The 15,595-nt window shown below is 61.3% G+C and overlaps 1 protein-coding gene across 1 annotated transcript; it reads right to left on the bottom strand.

Moving 5' to 3' along the window:
- Window positions 1–561: 561 nt before the first annotated feature.
- On the bottom strand, window positions 562–13,211 carry LOC142417130 (sacsin-like). Its single transcript, XM_075517490.1, has 3 exons — window positions 11,860–13,211; window positions 11,543–11,631; window positions 562–10,900 (listed from the first exon to the last, which is right to left on the bottom strand). The coding sequence occupies exons 1-3, from the start codon at window positions 13,209–13,211 to the stop codon at window positions 786–788; spliced, it is 11,556 nt and encodes a 3,851-aa protein (XP_075373605.1). The 3' UTR covers window positions 562–785.
- Between the last annotated feature and the right edge of the window lie 2,384 nt (window positions 13,212–15,595).

Raw genomic sequence — 15,595 nt, 5'->3', positions numbered from 1 at the left:
CCCATGGGAGGGACCCCACGCTGGAGCAGGGGAACAGCATGAGGAGGAAGGAGGGACAGACACGAAGTGTTACGAGCTGACCTCAGCCCACATTCCCCATCCCCCTGTGCCGCTCAGGGGTAAGAGGCAGAAGAGTTGGGAGTGAAGTCAAGCCCAGGAAGAAGGGAGGAGTGGGAGGAAGGTGTTTTTAGGTTTGTTCTTATTTCTCATTATCCTACTCTGTTTAATTGGCGATAAAACTAATATCCCCAAGTCGAGTCTGTTTTGCCTGTGACAGTAATTGGTGAGTGATCTCCCTGTCCTTATCATGACCCATGAGATTTTCACCGTATTTTCTCCCCCTGTCCTGTCGAAGAGGGGGAGTGATAGAGCGGCTTGGTGGGCACCTGGCGGCTAGGCAAGGTCAACCCACCACAGTCCTCTAAACCCCTTCATCGCCACCTTCACCTTCCACACACCCCCAGTTGCCCATGACCTCTCCATGTCCCCTGACCACACTGTTAGTGAAGGGTCTACCAGCACTGCAACATTTATTATTGTACTTTATTTCCCCCGCTCTCAAGACATGCCAACAGCACATGCTACCCCATAACTTTCAGTGGCCTAGGCCCCCTATCTGCCCCCAAACCCCTCCTACCTTAGTCCAGCCCTGCTGCAGGGCTGGACAGTCTGAAATTGCCTGTGGCAGGTCCATGGTGAGTCCATGACAGGTCTGCGGTGGGTCTCTGGTGGGTCCATGGTGGTCCTGTGGCCCAGCTGCCAGTGCCCCCTCTGTGGGGACACGCTCACATTCCATCCACGTGGTCCTGCAGCCTCCCCAGCACTCCTTGCACCCGCTTCAGTACCTCCTCCTCATCCACACTGTGGAAGGCCTCATTGGGGGTGATGGGGAAGCGGTGGTAACTTGGGTACTGTGTAGCCTTGCCATCCATGCCACAGCCATGCAACCACTCTACCTCCTCTGCCAGGCCCCTCAGCTTTGGCTCCACCGCCTCCAGCCATTGTGCCAGCTCCACCAGCCCCATTGAGGCCTCAAAGGCCTCACCACGGCAAAGTACAGCAGCCACCAGTGCCTTCTCCAGGGCCTGGTGCACCTTGAAGAGGACCCAGTTGGGGCAGCCACGCCTGATGTCATTGTGGGCTGCCTGCAGGTCACTCTTGGCCTGCCGCAGCCACCGCTGGGCCTCTGGGATGGTTGGAGTCAGGGCTGTGGCCTCCTCATTGCACAACCAGGAGCCATGGCCTTCCTGTCCCCAGCAGTGGTGCTGGGCAGCGCTCGCAGGGTTGTACTGCAGGTAGAGGTCCCGCAACACCTTTGGCTGCTTGACAGCACACAGCTGCCACAAGGTTGCCAGGCTGTTATCCACATCGCCATTCACCTCTGGCATCAGGCTGTGCCAATCCTTCCATGGCTTCCCCTCTGCCACAGCCTCCTCCTGCAGCCTCTTCTCCAGCTCTGGCTCCAGCTTTGGTGCCATGACCTCCTCTGGCTCTGGTGCAGCACCTACCAGTGCCACATCATTCTCCTCCAGAACAAAGGCCACGTCCCGTGGCTCCTGGCAGACCAGCATTTCACGCAGCACTGACAAGGCGGGTGCCTCCAGCTGTCCACCCAGGATGATATTGATCTCCTGCGCTAGCGTCTCCAGGACCCTCAGCTGGTGCCGGTCCAGCACCATATTTGAATGCTGGATGTAGAGGAGCCGCTGGGCACCACCAGCCGGGCACACATGGATGACCCGTGGCTGGGAGCTGCCCTCCACCTTTGCACCACAGTGGACCAGCACAGTGCGGATGTCCTCACAGCACTGCACTTTCAGCTGCTCCACTGCAAAGCCACCATCCCCCTCCATTCTCATGATAGCTCTGTGGCTCTGCCACCGGAACAGGGCCTCCAGCCCCATCCTAAAATACGGTGATACCAGGAGGGTCTGCAGACGCCTCTGCCCAGGGCAGTGAGAACCATAGCGACATGGCCGCAGACTGCCCTCCTCCAGCTGTTGCTCTGTGACCTCCGAGAGTGCCCGCGGCCGCAGGTGCTGTGGTAGCTTTTGCAGCAGCCACCAGACATTACACCTGGTCCCTGGCAGTTCAGCCATAAACACAAAGGTCTTTCCCAAGGCCCTAGAGGTACTTGAGGACACACAGTCATTGAAGTATAGCCTGTGGGATGACTCTAGGCAGTCAGCAGTGCTCAGCAAGTACAGCTCAGACACAGTGGAGAAATCAGGGGGCTCCTGTGCCTCCTGTAGCAGCTGGAAGAAGTGCCGTGTGGCCAGCAGGACTGTCTTCTTCTGGTTAGTACTGAGGGTCCCACTGACATGGCTCTCCTGGTGGATTTGGGCCAGGACATGGCTGTAGTGAGTCAGCGTGGGGAGCAGGACCACCCCAAGGTGTTGCAGGAGGTCTCCACAGACAGCCACATGGGGGTCAGGTGTGAGGAGATAGGGGTAAAAGTCAGCCTCATCTGGGAGTGATGTCACCACTTGACATGGCATGGCCATGTCCCCTGACTTGGCCAGCACCACAGGCAGCTCAGCGAGGCGCCCTGCGTCCACTTCCTTCAGATGGGTCTGCAAGAAGTTGTACACCTTCCGGATCACGCTGGCCCGTGTGTTCACCTGCTGTGGCGTGTGGCAGGCTGCCCTGCACACCTCCTCCAGGTTGGCCACCACCAGGTCAGTGGGTATCTCTACAAGGACTCCCATGGCCTCCAGGAGGTCCTGCTCGAGTACAAAGGACTTCGGCAGGATGGTGGCTGATGTCCACAGGAGCTCAGCCACATCTTCTTGGCAGTGGTAAACGCTGCCCTTCAGGGCTATGGGCTTAGTGCAGGCTGCAAAAGGGGGGTGGAGGTTCATCAAGCTTGAGGGAATGTCCAGTGGAGGCAGGAAGTGGATTGAGGCAATTTGCTGCAGGAAACCCTCTGACAAGGGATTGTCCAGGGTGCCAAGCTGGTTGAGCAACTCCTGCTGTCGCGCCAGCAGGTCTTCAGTGGGGCACCTAGCCTGAGTGGCTTCATGCTCTATTTCCCGGGCCAGTGCCACAAAATCCTCCACAGAGAGACTGGTGCGGACACCTGCCTGAAGCAGAAAGTCCTTAGCAGCTTCCCAGTCGTAACCTAGCTCCACAAAGAAAGACTCAGGCACAAAACGGTGTTGGAGCCGCAGAGTGCAGAAGGAGGATGTGTTGATGTAGAAGTTGGAGGCCAGGCGCAGCACACCATGGGCATCAGGTATAAAAGCCACAGTCTGAAAAGCTGCCACATCATCTTTCTTGAACTTAACGTGACAGATGTGTTGCAGGGTGAAGAACAAGCGCACAGCTTCCATAAGGTCTTGCGCTGTGAGCTGGGACACCCGGGGCAGCACCACATTCTTGAAGAGCTGACAGTCATCTGTGTGCCCCCACTGCAAATCTTTGGCCAGGTGCTGGTGGATCATGTCTGCTGTGAGCAGCAATGTGCCCTTCTCTAGGTTGTACAGGGCTTGTATACCCCGGGGCAGTTCTGGGAACTGGCTGCTGAGCAACAGCACCTTGTGGTAAGGTGCCACAGCTACGTAGCCCCCACCATACTTCCGGAAGAGAGGCAGGAGCCGGAGCTGCTCCAGTGCCAATGAATCCAGTTTTCCCTGCACAAAGTACAGCAGGAGTGTCACATCTCGCTCATTTAAGTCCCTCCAGCGGAGATCATCTCTGGTGGCCGCCAGCTGGGCCAGCACAGCCCCGGGCTCTGTGGCCTGCAGTGCCTTTGTCTTCAGGAAGCGGTAGGCAAAGGTAGAAGGCAGCAGGGACCGCTGGAGCACAGGGATGCCCAGTTTGTGCAGCACCTGGGCCACGTCCGTGTCACAGTCAAAAAGAACATTGGGGAGGGAGGACAGTGGCAGTAGGCGCTTCAAGCCTGTCTCAGCCCCCTGAACAGGCAGCACCACCACATCCTGGAGAAGATCCATGAATGACGTCATGTCCGCCACCGTGTTGACCACAGTGCTGAAGAACTTCCACAGCTTCTTGAGCCACTTCTCCCCCTCTGTGGCCCAGTTCAGCTGACCCAGTGTCTCCTGGATGAGTGGTGTCGCCTCCAGGAGGTCAAGCTCCTTCACAAAGTCAGGCAGGGTCAAGACAGAAATTGACTCATCAGCAAAGCGGTGGCGGTGGTGGGGGAAGAGGTCAGCATAGGAGCTGTGGAAGACTGGGTGATGGATGCTGAGGGCATTCAGGCAGCCATCTTGTGTGGCTAGCAAGGGCAGGCCTTCCAGTTCTTCCTTGGGCTCCAGGCAGTGTTTCAGCAGGATGGAGCAGCTCTCCGGGGTCCCCAGGGGTGTCTCAGCCAGCATGCAGCGCACGGGGAATGCCAGGGCCTTGAGGAAGCACCGGAGAGAGGGTGGCTGCAAGGCAACAGCCTTCACACGGGCTTCATTGAACTCCTTATAGATCTGCTGCAGGTGGTTGAATGCTGGCACCAACTTCATGTTCAGGCGCTGCAGCACTTCCTGAAGAGCTGTCTCAGGCATCACCTTGAGGAAGTATGGCTCTGTTAGCACATCCCCACCACCTGGACATGCCCAGGTCATTGTCACCATGCTGCCAGGGGACTTCATGTGGTACACAGGCACCAGGGGCAGGCGTGCGTGACTGATGTGCCTATAGACATCCCTCACCACATCCTGAAAGATAGGTAGCACCTGTCTCACAGCAGGGAAGAACCGGAGGTAGTGGGAGGCCAGGCGCTCTTTGCAGACCTCCAGGGACTTGAACTGGAGCCCTTCAGGCCCCAGGGCTTTCCACTGCCTGATGAGAAAGGCACAGTATAGTGGAGTCACCAAGTGCCGGAGCAAGAAGCGATTCCAGGCTGCCTCTGTGCTGCCTGGGTCCTGGCGGAGATCGCGTCTGGCTGCATCCACAGAGAAGTTAGCATTGATGTGCACAGGCAGCCCTGTGGTCAGCGGCAGTGGGAGGGTGCAGAAAGCTTTGCCCATGACTTTATTCAAGCCCAATGGCTTCAGGCAGGCAGCCACAGCCCCATAGGGCAGCCGCCCAAGCACCGGAGACTCCTCAGCCCCCTCCTGCACCCCAACTTGGGAGATCACCCTCCACACAGTGCTGGCCCTGGCCTTGCTGGTTTTGACTGTCATGATATAGGAGACAGAGGTGGGGCTGTTCTCACCCATGGCTTGGCTCAATCTCGCTTGAAAATCCTGTCTCAGCTCTGCATCACCATCTGTCAGCTCTGTGGCCACCCGCAGCCTCTCCAACATCTGCTCCCCGTCAGGGGGAATCTCAGAGAAGACCACGGTGCGGACGTGTCGGAGGAAGAGCACCAAGCCCTCACCTTCATCAGCCAGTGCTGTCTCCATGGCCATGAGGTCTTGGTCCCGCACAACTATGCCAGACACCTTGGTGATGGCAGCCCCAGATGCAGTGCGGAGGGGCAGCCGGAAAAGGACACCCTGGTCCAGTTTGAAGAGGGAAGGTAGGAAGGTGCCATAAATGTCTGGAAAGGTCCTCTTGAATTCAGGGTTGACAGCGAACATCCCACCAGGACGCTCAGCTGTGGCTCCAGGCATGTAGTAGAGATGAGGATCAAAGACACACAGGGCACTGTCTCCAGTAAGGAAGGCTGGGCAGTCAGTAAAGTGGAAGACAGTGTTGAAGCCAAGGCCATATTTGCCTGTGACATCCTGCCGGCCTTGCTTGCCACCTACCCCCAGACGCTGAATGCCTTCAATGTCCTGCTGCTGGAAGGGTCTGTCATTGTAGATGCAGAGGGCAGGGCCCTGCAGGAATTTCCAGTTCTCACTGAAAGTGGCATTCACTGGGTGCTGCCGGCGGTCCCACACGAAGTGCACAAGCCCTGCACCAGCATCATCCGCATTCTGGAGCAACTCTTTCACCATATCACGAACGGGTACTTGGTACTCACCCAAGATGTTCTTCAGCCGTGTAGGCAAGTCTTCACAGGCACCAAATGGTTGTGCCCAGAGACTCAGATCTGCACTGAGCAGTCGGCTCTTCTCCAGTGCCCGGTGGCGTGTGGTAGGCACCCCACAGCGCAGGGCTGTGACTCGGGACAGGTCTTCATGGCACAGCAGGACATCTTTGTCCACTGGCATCCATGGTGTATCATTGAAGTGGAGCTTGTCCCGTGGACGCAAAATGCCCTCCTGGTCAGGCAGAAAGAGTTGCTGGGTCTGATAGGCATCTGGCTTTTCGTCATCTGCCATCAAGCCACAAGACACCAGCCGCAAAGCCAGAGCCAGCTCTGTGGCAGGCAGTGGCTCTCCAGCATGCATCTCTGCCAGGATGCAGAGGACTTGGGCATAATCATCCCAGGTGAATGTCTGGCGCAGCCCCACACACTTCCAGAGCTGGCTGTAGGGCTGGTACTGCTCTGGGAGCTGGTGAAGATATGGGACAGCCTCAAATGACAACATCTCAGCCACAGCTGTGACTGGCACAAAGCGGGAGCCCACCAAGATGAAGGGCTCCCCTTGGGCCACTGTAGAAGCCACCTCACCCCAGATGGAGTGATCTCTCTGGAGCAGCATGTGCAGGTACTTGTAGCAGCATTGGGTGCTGTCCTGCAGGTTCTCCAAAGGTAGAGCATTGGAGCTACAGCTCAGTGCCTGCAGCTGCTCAAGGACTGTAGCTGCTGGCAGCTGCCGGTCCAGCCCCAAGAAGGATGCAACCTCCTTGGGGAGGCTGAAGTTTTCTCCCAGCAAGTTAGGAGCCAAGATAGGGTGGATGAGTCCCACTAGTGGTGCATGGAGGTGATGGTAGAGCTGGGCAGCTGGCAACAGCACATGTTCGCCAGTGGGCAGTGTACCAGGGAGAAAGGGCACAGTCTGGAAAGCTGCCTGCATGATGTTGTTCACCCTCTCCTCCACTGCATCCCGAAGCAGCTCAAGGATGCAGGCAGCCCTCCGGCAGGCCTGGGCACGGTCCTCAGTCCAGATAAGCTGCACTGTCTTTGCCCGCTCCAGCAGCTCTGGCATGGTCATTGTGTCCTTAATCATGCCCAGCCTCTCCAGTTGGCTTAGTCTTTCTGGGGAAAGGAAGGCATCCCCGGTGGGGAAGCACCCGTCCTTAGGGTCATATAAAGAGGCAGTGCGGCCTCTGGGATGCACCAGGCAATTGATGAGCTGCAGGTGGCCATGAGGGGTGGCAGGAATGCAGGGCACTGTCTGCAGCACTTTGTCCACATCACCATGGGACATATCCAGTGCATGGAGAAGCAGTGGGTCCCGGTCAACAACAGACAGGTCTTCCAAGTTGGGAAGCACAAGCTCGCAGTAAAAGCGGGGCCAGTCATAGGTGCCAGCATCCACTGCCTTCCCAAGGCCCCTCTGCACCTGCTCTGGCAAGGCCACAGCTAACAGGGGATGGGGTAGGGTGGTGGCAAAGACACGCTTCGCCACGGCACCCAGTTTGGGGTGTCTGACCACAGCCTGGTGCAGGAAGCGGGCATCCCGCAGTGAGCACCATGAGCAGCCATCAGAAAAGAGCCTGGGACCATTCCTGGCTGCCACAGCCTGGTAGAAACCAGTCACAGCCTCTGTAAAGGGGTAACGGGCAGTGTTAGTGTCCGGCCAGAAGACATGATATTCATAGCTCTTCAACTCACCTGCCTCATGCATGGTGCGGAGGTGGTCCAGCGCCCGGAGCCAGGCAACTGGCACGGCATTGCGGAGCAGCACGCGGTTCCACTCACCCCGCTCCGCCGTGTTCCACAGCCCCTTGCGGTTTGAGAGGATGCTGAAGGCCCCATGCACATGGATTGGCAGCCCTGAGGTGATTGGCATGGGAAGGTGGCAGAAGACTTGCCCCTCCTCAGCACCCAGACGTGGCACCCACTTGCCATCTGCAGTAAGGGCAAGGGGAAGGGCCACACCAGCCATGGGAGGCAGAGGATGGAGCCCTGCCTGGGTGTTCCGGTGAAACAGTTCCAGCAACTCGCCATCACCCTGACACACCAAAACTAGGTAGTGCCACGTGGTCTTGGATGCCTCCTCGCAGGCTGTGAGCTGCTCGATGGCTGCCCAGCTTGGGGGGTCCCCAGGGGCCCCCAAGTCTCGGATCTGCTTTCGCCGCAGCATGGCCAGAGGCATGGTATCCTCCACAGAGGTGGCCATGTCCGGCAGCATCTCCAGGGATATCTCACTCACCCTCCGCAGGAAGAGCAGCAGGAGCCGGTTAGAGCCAAGGAAGGTGGTGCCAAGGGACTGGATGCGCTCTGTACCAAAGGCCTCTGAGCAAATCTGTGATGTCTCAGCTTCCTCTTCAGTGCGAAAAGGCAGGCGGAAAAGGCTCCCTGGAAAGGGTCCTGGCTCAGGCAGGCGGCACCCAAAGACACCATGGTAGGGCGAGAACTGCTCAGCAAAGGCACGGAGGATGCGTGGTCGGCTGGAGAAGTCCAGGCGGATGCCAGGGCAGCCAGCCCTGGGGATGTGCTTGCCCAGGTGGGTGCCATTGGGATCAAAGATGAGCAGTGTCTCCCCACTCAGCACTGCCGGCACGTCTGTGACACGGTAGACAGAGCTGAAGCCCAGCCCAAAGCGCCCGATCTGGCCTGCCTGGCCCTCCTTCGTAGCAGCCCCAACCCGTGTGATGTTACGGAAGTCATCCTCCATGAACAGGGCATTGTTGTAGGCCCAGAGGGCTGGGCCATGGCAGGTAGCCATGCCGGGGTCTAGCAGCCCAGAGGTGGCCTTTCTGCAGTGTCGGAGGTCCAGGAGGAAGCGGCACACAGTAGCTCCAGCATCCTCTGCATTCTGAACGATCTCTGTGAAGAGGTCGCCCTCCTCGCCGTACTCCCGGAGGATGTTGCGAAGCCGTAAGGTGATGGGCTCCGAGGGGCCACAGACCGTGAACGGCTCCGGCCCCAGCACCCGTGTACTGAGCAGCTCCGTGCCAAGGAATATGGCTGTGCTGGATGGCACTGCCTCATGCACCACCTCCTGAACGTCCTCCTCTGCCTCCAGCTCCATGTCCAGGTACACAGTAGAGGCAGCTGGGCGGAGGGCAAAGCCCGAGCCATCCAGAATCCTCACAGGAACCGGCACCGTGCCCTCGCCCTGGTGACCCCGGCTCTTAAGCCACTCCAGGACAGCTACAGCCACCTCCAACTCTGCTGCAGTGCCAGCTCTGGAGCTGCGTGTGTCTATGTCCTGCCCCAGGCAGCGCAGGGCTGCAATCGCCCTCTCCTCACTCACCCTTGCCTCCACCCCCCAAGCCCTGAAGAGGCAGCTGTAGGGCAGGAAGTCAGGGGGCACCCTGGGCACCAGCATCCCCAGCTCCAGCTCCTCAGGATAGCCCAGCACGGCATCACGTGGCAGGACAAACCCAGCCCCGGTCCACACCACAGCGTCGTCTGGGGCAGCCCCAAAGGTCTTCAAGTTTTCCTGCATGTGCTGGTAGACAGGCCGGAGTGCGGGACCTACCTCACCCATGTCCCTGCACGCTGCCAGCTGTCTCAGCTGCTCCCACACTCTCTCTGGCGGTGGGGTTTGGCTCAGCCCCAGGATCTTCTCTGCCTCTGGCACAAAGGCGTCAGTCAGGTGCATGGCAAGCCCCACCAGGGGCTGGTACTGGGTGGACCGCAGCTCCCTGGGGGACAGGAAGGGCTGCCCAGGCTTTCCAGTGCACTTGGAACGAGGCACCCATGGCAGGGCTTCGAGCTGCCTTAACTTTGCAGCGCTGAAGCCAGCCAGTACGTTGGGGCAGTTGCAGACCTTCATCAGTGCCTGAGCCCTGTCCAGAGCTGCTGCGTCACCCTGACTCACCCTTGCTGCAGCCTCTAGGATGTCTGAAGGCACCAGGCACCCCTCACCATGCCGCAAGCCCAGGGCTCTCAAGGCACGGAGAACAGGCGGACTGCGGAAGGCGGCAGGAGGAAAGCGCTCAGGGCCCAGCAGTGCCTGCAAGGTGCTCTCGCAGGGGTCGTAGAGGTCTCGCGGGCATGCAGGGCCGTTGGGGGTCTCCAGGAAGGCCAGCCTGCTGCAGGCCTGCTGGAGCGAGGGGCTCTGTGCAAAGAGGATGTCTCCGTGCTGCAGCACCCAAAGCAGCAGAGCCTGTGTCTCGGCCGCCCGCCCTGCGTAGGCGCCCCGGTCCACAGCTCTGACGGCCTCCAGCGCTACGTGGGCTGCACTGATGAGGGACCTCTCAAGCCTCCCCAGGAGCCGCCGGTCAACTTCATCCCGGCACTGCAACACGGCCTCCGGCAGCACCACATCTCTGGGCAGCTCCAGCTCTGGCTCCAGTGCTGGGGTGGCACCAGCCGGTACCAGCTCCGTGGGCTTTGGGGTGGCCAAGCAGGGCAGTGGGATGAAGAGGGGCAGAGCAGCCAGTGTGGCCCTGTCCTGCTTTGTGAGGGATGGGATGTCTGCCAGGTAGAGCCGGAGGGTGACCACATCTGCAGCAGGCAGTGAGGCCAGGTGGGAGGCCACAATTGCAGTCCCCCGCCTGCCCAGGGCCCTCAGGGCATTGAGGGGGCATGGAGGCAGGACATAGCGGGACAGAGAGCGGTGCCACGCGCCCGGCGGCACCACTGGGCAACCCAGGACCTCCAGGACAGAGGCCACAGCAGGTGGCAGGCACTGGTCCTCCCATGCCTGGAAGATAAGACTGGACTGGGGTATCAGTGGAGCCAGACGGATGCTTGGGGCACCCAGTGGGGACAGGGGGATGAGAGGGAGCCCCTCCAGAGGGCCCAGGTCTTCCACGTGGTGGGCCAGGAATTGCCACAGGGCTGGGAACCAGGAGGTTGGGGGCTGGGGGGGGCCTTGGGCTGGGCACCAGGTCACTGTGGTTGAAGAGTGGGACGTCCAGGTGGGGGGCAGAGCCAAGCGTAGGGTCTGGACAGTCACAGCTGGGTCCAGCAGAACCAGGTTGGGGAAGAGACCTGTGTGCGGGAGGCAGAGGCTGAACGAGGAGTACGTGGGACCTGGCAGGGGGACCCAGGATGTGGGGGAAAGAATCTGAGACCTGCAGGGGATGGGGGGTCCCCATACTGGGGATGGGAGGACCTGGACTTTGGAGGAACAGTGGATACCCTGAATAGAAGGAACAGGGGAACCCCAGATTGGTGGGGATAGAGGAGATCTGAGAGGGAAAGAGGTGTCAGGGGGACCAGTATTGGGGGGCACAGAAGTCCTCAGATGGGGAACACAGGGAGACCCAGGATCCGAGGGAGCACAGAAGGGATGGGGGAATGTGGGAAAAACAGCCAGGACAGGGGAGTCCCCAGAGACACAGGGAGATGCAGGATAGGAGAAGTGGCCCCGGGCTCAGATAACATACCCCAAACCGGAGAGAGACAGTGAGACTTGGGATCTACAGTGCTGTTGAATGGATGGGGGAAGCCCAGAGAATGGCCTCAGACAGGGATCAGGGACCCCAGGTGTGTACAGGGGGTATCAGCATGGTACAGGGGGACATTGGGGCTGCAGAGGAGCCCAAGGGTGTACAAGGGTGCCTAGGGACGTTGGAGTTTAGAGGGAGATCAGGGGACCCAAAGGTGGCCCAGGGACCCCTCGTCTCTTACCCAACTTGGCAATGTCTCGCAGGAGGCTGTCCAAGGCTGGCTCCAGGTCCGGGGGCAGGAAGGACCCGGCCAGGCCAGGCAGGAGCTCCCTGTGGGGACAAATGGAGGTGCTGGGGGACTAGAGGGGTAGCGGGGGGCAGGCAGCTTCCTGGACACCGGGCCAGCTCCCACTTGGGGAGACTGGGGGAGGGGAGCCCAAATGTCCAGGTTCAACCCTGGCCCCCCCTTTCAGCTCAAGAATGGGAGCTGCACCCTGGGCAACCAGCTCACCTGCCCACTCCCGCAGGGAATGGGGCTGCCTGGGGCCATGGGCTCACCTGGGGCAGTCAGATGTGTCCACGTAGACAACGGCTGACGCAGTCCCAAAGGCCACGAAGGTCCCATCAGCGCAAGGCAGGAGAGGCAGACCCTGCAGCTCAGCATGGCACCCATCCCCGGCCACGTAGTGCAGCAGGGAGAGCCGGTCGGCGGCCGGGAGGCCTATGGCCCCATGGTGCCGCAGCACCTCCCGCACATGGCCCGCCGTGGCCTCCCGCACACCCTCCGCCATCCCCAAAGCCAGAGCCCTCCGGACATGGGCTGGGACCTCAGCCACTGGCTCCCCGGCTGCCACCAGCAAGGCCTGCACCACCCGCCGTGCGGCCATGTCTCCTGTGGCCTCTGGCAGCAGCACAGCCTCAGAGGCCCGCAGCCGCCCTGCAGCCCCCTCCGTGGCTGGCACCAGGGTGCGGGCAGCTGCCAGCTCCCGGCAGACGTGGGTCACCAAACTGCGGATGCGGCCACAGCTTGGCATGCGCTCGGGGTCTGGCCAGATGCTGTAGGCGTCTGCGCCAGGCAGAGCTGTGGCCACGGCAGCCATGTGGCTGTAGACCCGCGGCAGGAGGCCAAGGAGCAGCAGGACGTTCCAGCGGGCATCTTCCTCACCCTCATCACCCTCCTCGGGCCAGCGGAGGTGGCGGCGGTCGTCGGAGAGGGCAAAGGGGGCGCTGGCGTGGACGGGCAGCCCTGTGGCCGTCTCGTCTGTGGCTGGCAGGGGTAGGAAGCAGCACAGCCGCCCTCGGCAGGGCCCACGGAGGGGGTGTGCCAGGCTCAGCTCGGGGCAGCACCCCAGCCCTGCGCCTAGCGCCACTGCTGGCCCCTCCGTGGCCCTGCCCGTGGCCACCAGCCATTCAGTCCCTTCCCCCACCCCATCCCCGTGCAGGGCCACCAGGCACCATGCCAGGCTCAGCCCCTCATCCCCTGATGGCCCTGGGACAGGGAGAGGCTGAGAGGATGCCACAAGGGTCCCCATGAGGGTCTGGACCCCATCAGGGGCCACGCGGTACAGGGCCACGCGGCGGACATGGCGGAGGAAGAGAAGGGCAAGAGGGGCCTCAGTGAGGAAGGTCTGGAGAAGGCTACGGAGACGCTCAGGATTCGAGACCCCTGTAGCGATTCCCGAGGGCTGCTGGCGGAGGGGGAAGCGGAAGAGGGTGCCCTGGGCAGAGCCACGGTGCTGTCCCACAGCTTCCAGCCCAGCCCAGAAGGGCTCGAAAAGGCCAGGAAGGTCCTGGGCTGCAGAGACGTCCCAGCGGGCACCGGCACCTGGCAGCACCTGGCATTCGGGGTCCAGCACCCCCAAGGATGGCGGGCTCAGTACACCTGGCAGATCTGGGGACATGCGAACCATTAGGCCACCGGGATGGCATGGACACCACTGCCTCCCCAGATTGTCCCAACCTATCCATGCCCCAAGTGCCCACCCAGTGCCTTCAAGTTCAACCCCCCAGTGCATCCCGTGATCCCAAGCTTAATTCCAATTCATCAGTCCTTCTCCAGTTTGCCCCTGCAGCCCTGCCCTCCATTGCCACCCAGCCTCCCCACCGCCTCCTGGCGCTCCAAGTTTCCTCACTTGAGACACAGCCCTCTACTTTGCACCCCCTCAGTGCCCCCCAGAACTCCCCAGCACCCATAGTTCAGTGCCTCCAGTACAACCCATGTCCCCAGTTCAATTCCAGTTGAGGCCCGCAGTGCCGCTCACCCGTGAGGTGGTAGACAGAGGTGAAGCCCAGGCCGAAGCGCCCCACAGTGCTGGGGTCCTTCCGCTTGTGTGACACCCCTGGGCGCAGGAGCCCTGTCCAGTCCCGGGGGGACATCAGGGCGTCATTGTAGGCCAGGAGGGCTGGGCCTGGGGGGTCAGGATCATGGGTGAGGGGAGACTTGGGACATGTAGGGGGGATTGCAACCCACACTCAAGTGTCCCCACAAACTCAGTCCCCCCTCCAGTCCCACAAAAATCCTCCCCAGTGCCCCCAGTACCACTGAGTCCTCCCAGTACCCTCAGTGACATCCCAGAACACCTCATTGGTTCCAGTTCTCCCAGTCCACTCTGATGCCTCTTCAATTCTTCACCAGTATCCCCCAATCCCTCCCAGTACCTGCCAGTGCCACCCTGCCCCTCATCCAGACTCTCCTAGCGCCCATAGTGCCTCTCACCCTGGGTGCCCTCCAGCCCCCCGACGGTGACATCGAACTGCCGCTCGTCAGACACAAACACAACTTCGTTAGCGCCGGCGTCGTCCGCATTCTGCACCAGCTCCTGGGTTCAGGGATCAGTGCCTGGACACCTGGACCCCCCCGCCCCCAGAGAAAAGCACCGACCCGCTCTCCCAGCTGGCCAGCAAGGACCAGGGGCTGGTGCTGGGCAAGGACCGTCACCCCCCACAGCTGCCCACGCTCTGTCTGCCCAGCTGGGCCGGAGAGCCCGGATGGCTGGGTTCCCTGGGGGTCTCACCTTGAGGATCTGCCCCCCGTCGGGGTACTTCTGCAGGATGCTGTGCAGGTAGTCAAGGAAGATGGGTGCCCGCTGGCAGAAAGCCTCCCTGCAAACCAGAGAGAAGGGGCGGCGGTGGGGGGTGCTGGCCTCCATGGGTAACCAGGACCCCCATGTCCTCCTCGGATCCCCCAGGATGTCCCCCTCTTTGGGGGGGTCAAGGGCCCCGTCTCCTCCCGGGACCCACCGAAACAGCCGCCTCCAAGACGCCCCCACCTCCCCAGGCCCCCATCTCTTCCGGGGATCCTCCAGCAACCCTGAAACATCCCCGTGTCCCCCGCAAGCCCGGAGCCCTCCATAATCCCCACTCCCTCGGTAACCCGTCCGGTCTCCCCGCTAACCCCGGCGCCCCCAGTCCCACCAGCAGCCCCCAGCGAGCGCCGGAACCCTCCAGCCGCCCCCGGAACGCCCCCGTGCCCCCCAGCCCCGCTCACGCGTCCGGCTGCCTCAGGGCCATGACGGCCGCTGCAGGGGAACGCGCGGGTCCCTCCAGCCCGGGGCCCCGGCCCCGCCCGCCGCCGCCGGTTTCGTTTCCCCGCCGCACCCGCCTCCCGCTCTGCCTCGACCCAAAACCGGCAGCGGGGGCGGGGGGCGGGGGGCGGGAGGCGGAGGCCAGGCGGGTACAGCGATGGATCGGGGGGGGGGGGGCTGAGGCTGTGGCTGTGGGGCAGGGACTTGGGGATACGGCTATGGGGCCGTGGGGGTTTGGCAGTGGTACGGGGATACATGGGGACGTGGCTATGGGGCAAGGACCACCAGGCCATGGCCATAGCAATGGGGATGTGGCTAGGGGGCAAGGACCACCAGGCCATGGCCATAGCAATGGGGATGTGGCTATGGGGCAAGGACCACCAGGCCATGGCCATAGCAATGGGGATGTGGCTATGGGGCAAGGACCACCAGGCCATGGCCATAGCAATGGGGACGTGGCTATGGGGCAAGGACCACCAGGCCATGGCCATAGCAATGGGGATGTGGCTATGGGGCAAGGACCACCAGGCCATGGCCATAGCAATGGGGACGTGGCTATGGGGCAAGGACCACCAGGCCATGGCCATAGCAATGGGGATGTGGCTATGGGGCAAGGACCACCAGGCCATAGCAATGGGGACGTGGCTATGGGGCAAGGACCACCAGGCCATGGCCATAGCAATGGGCATGTGGCTATGGGGCAAGGACCACCAGGCCATAGCAATGGGGACGTGGCTATGGGGCAAGGACCACCAGGCCATGGCCATAGC

The sequence above is a fragment of the Mycteria americana genome, chromosome 14 (assembly GCF_035582795.1).
Source record: "Mycteria americana isolate JAX WOST 10 ecotype Jacksonville Zoo and Gardens chromosome 14, USCA_MyAme_1.0, whole genome shotgun sequence".
Lineage (NCBI taxonomy): Eukaryota > Metazoa > Chordata > Aves > Ciconiiformes > Ciconiidae > Mycteria > Mycteria americana.
This window is presented reverse-complemented; position numbering and strand designations above follow the sequence as displayed.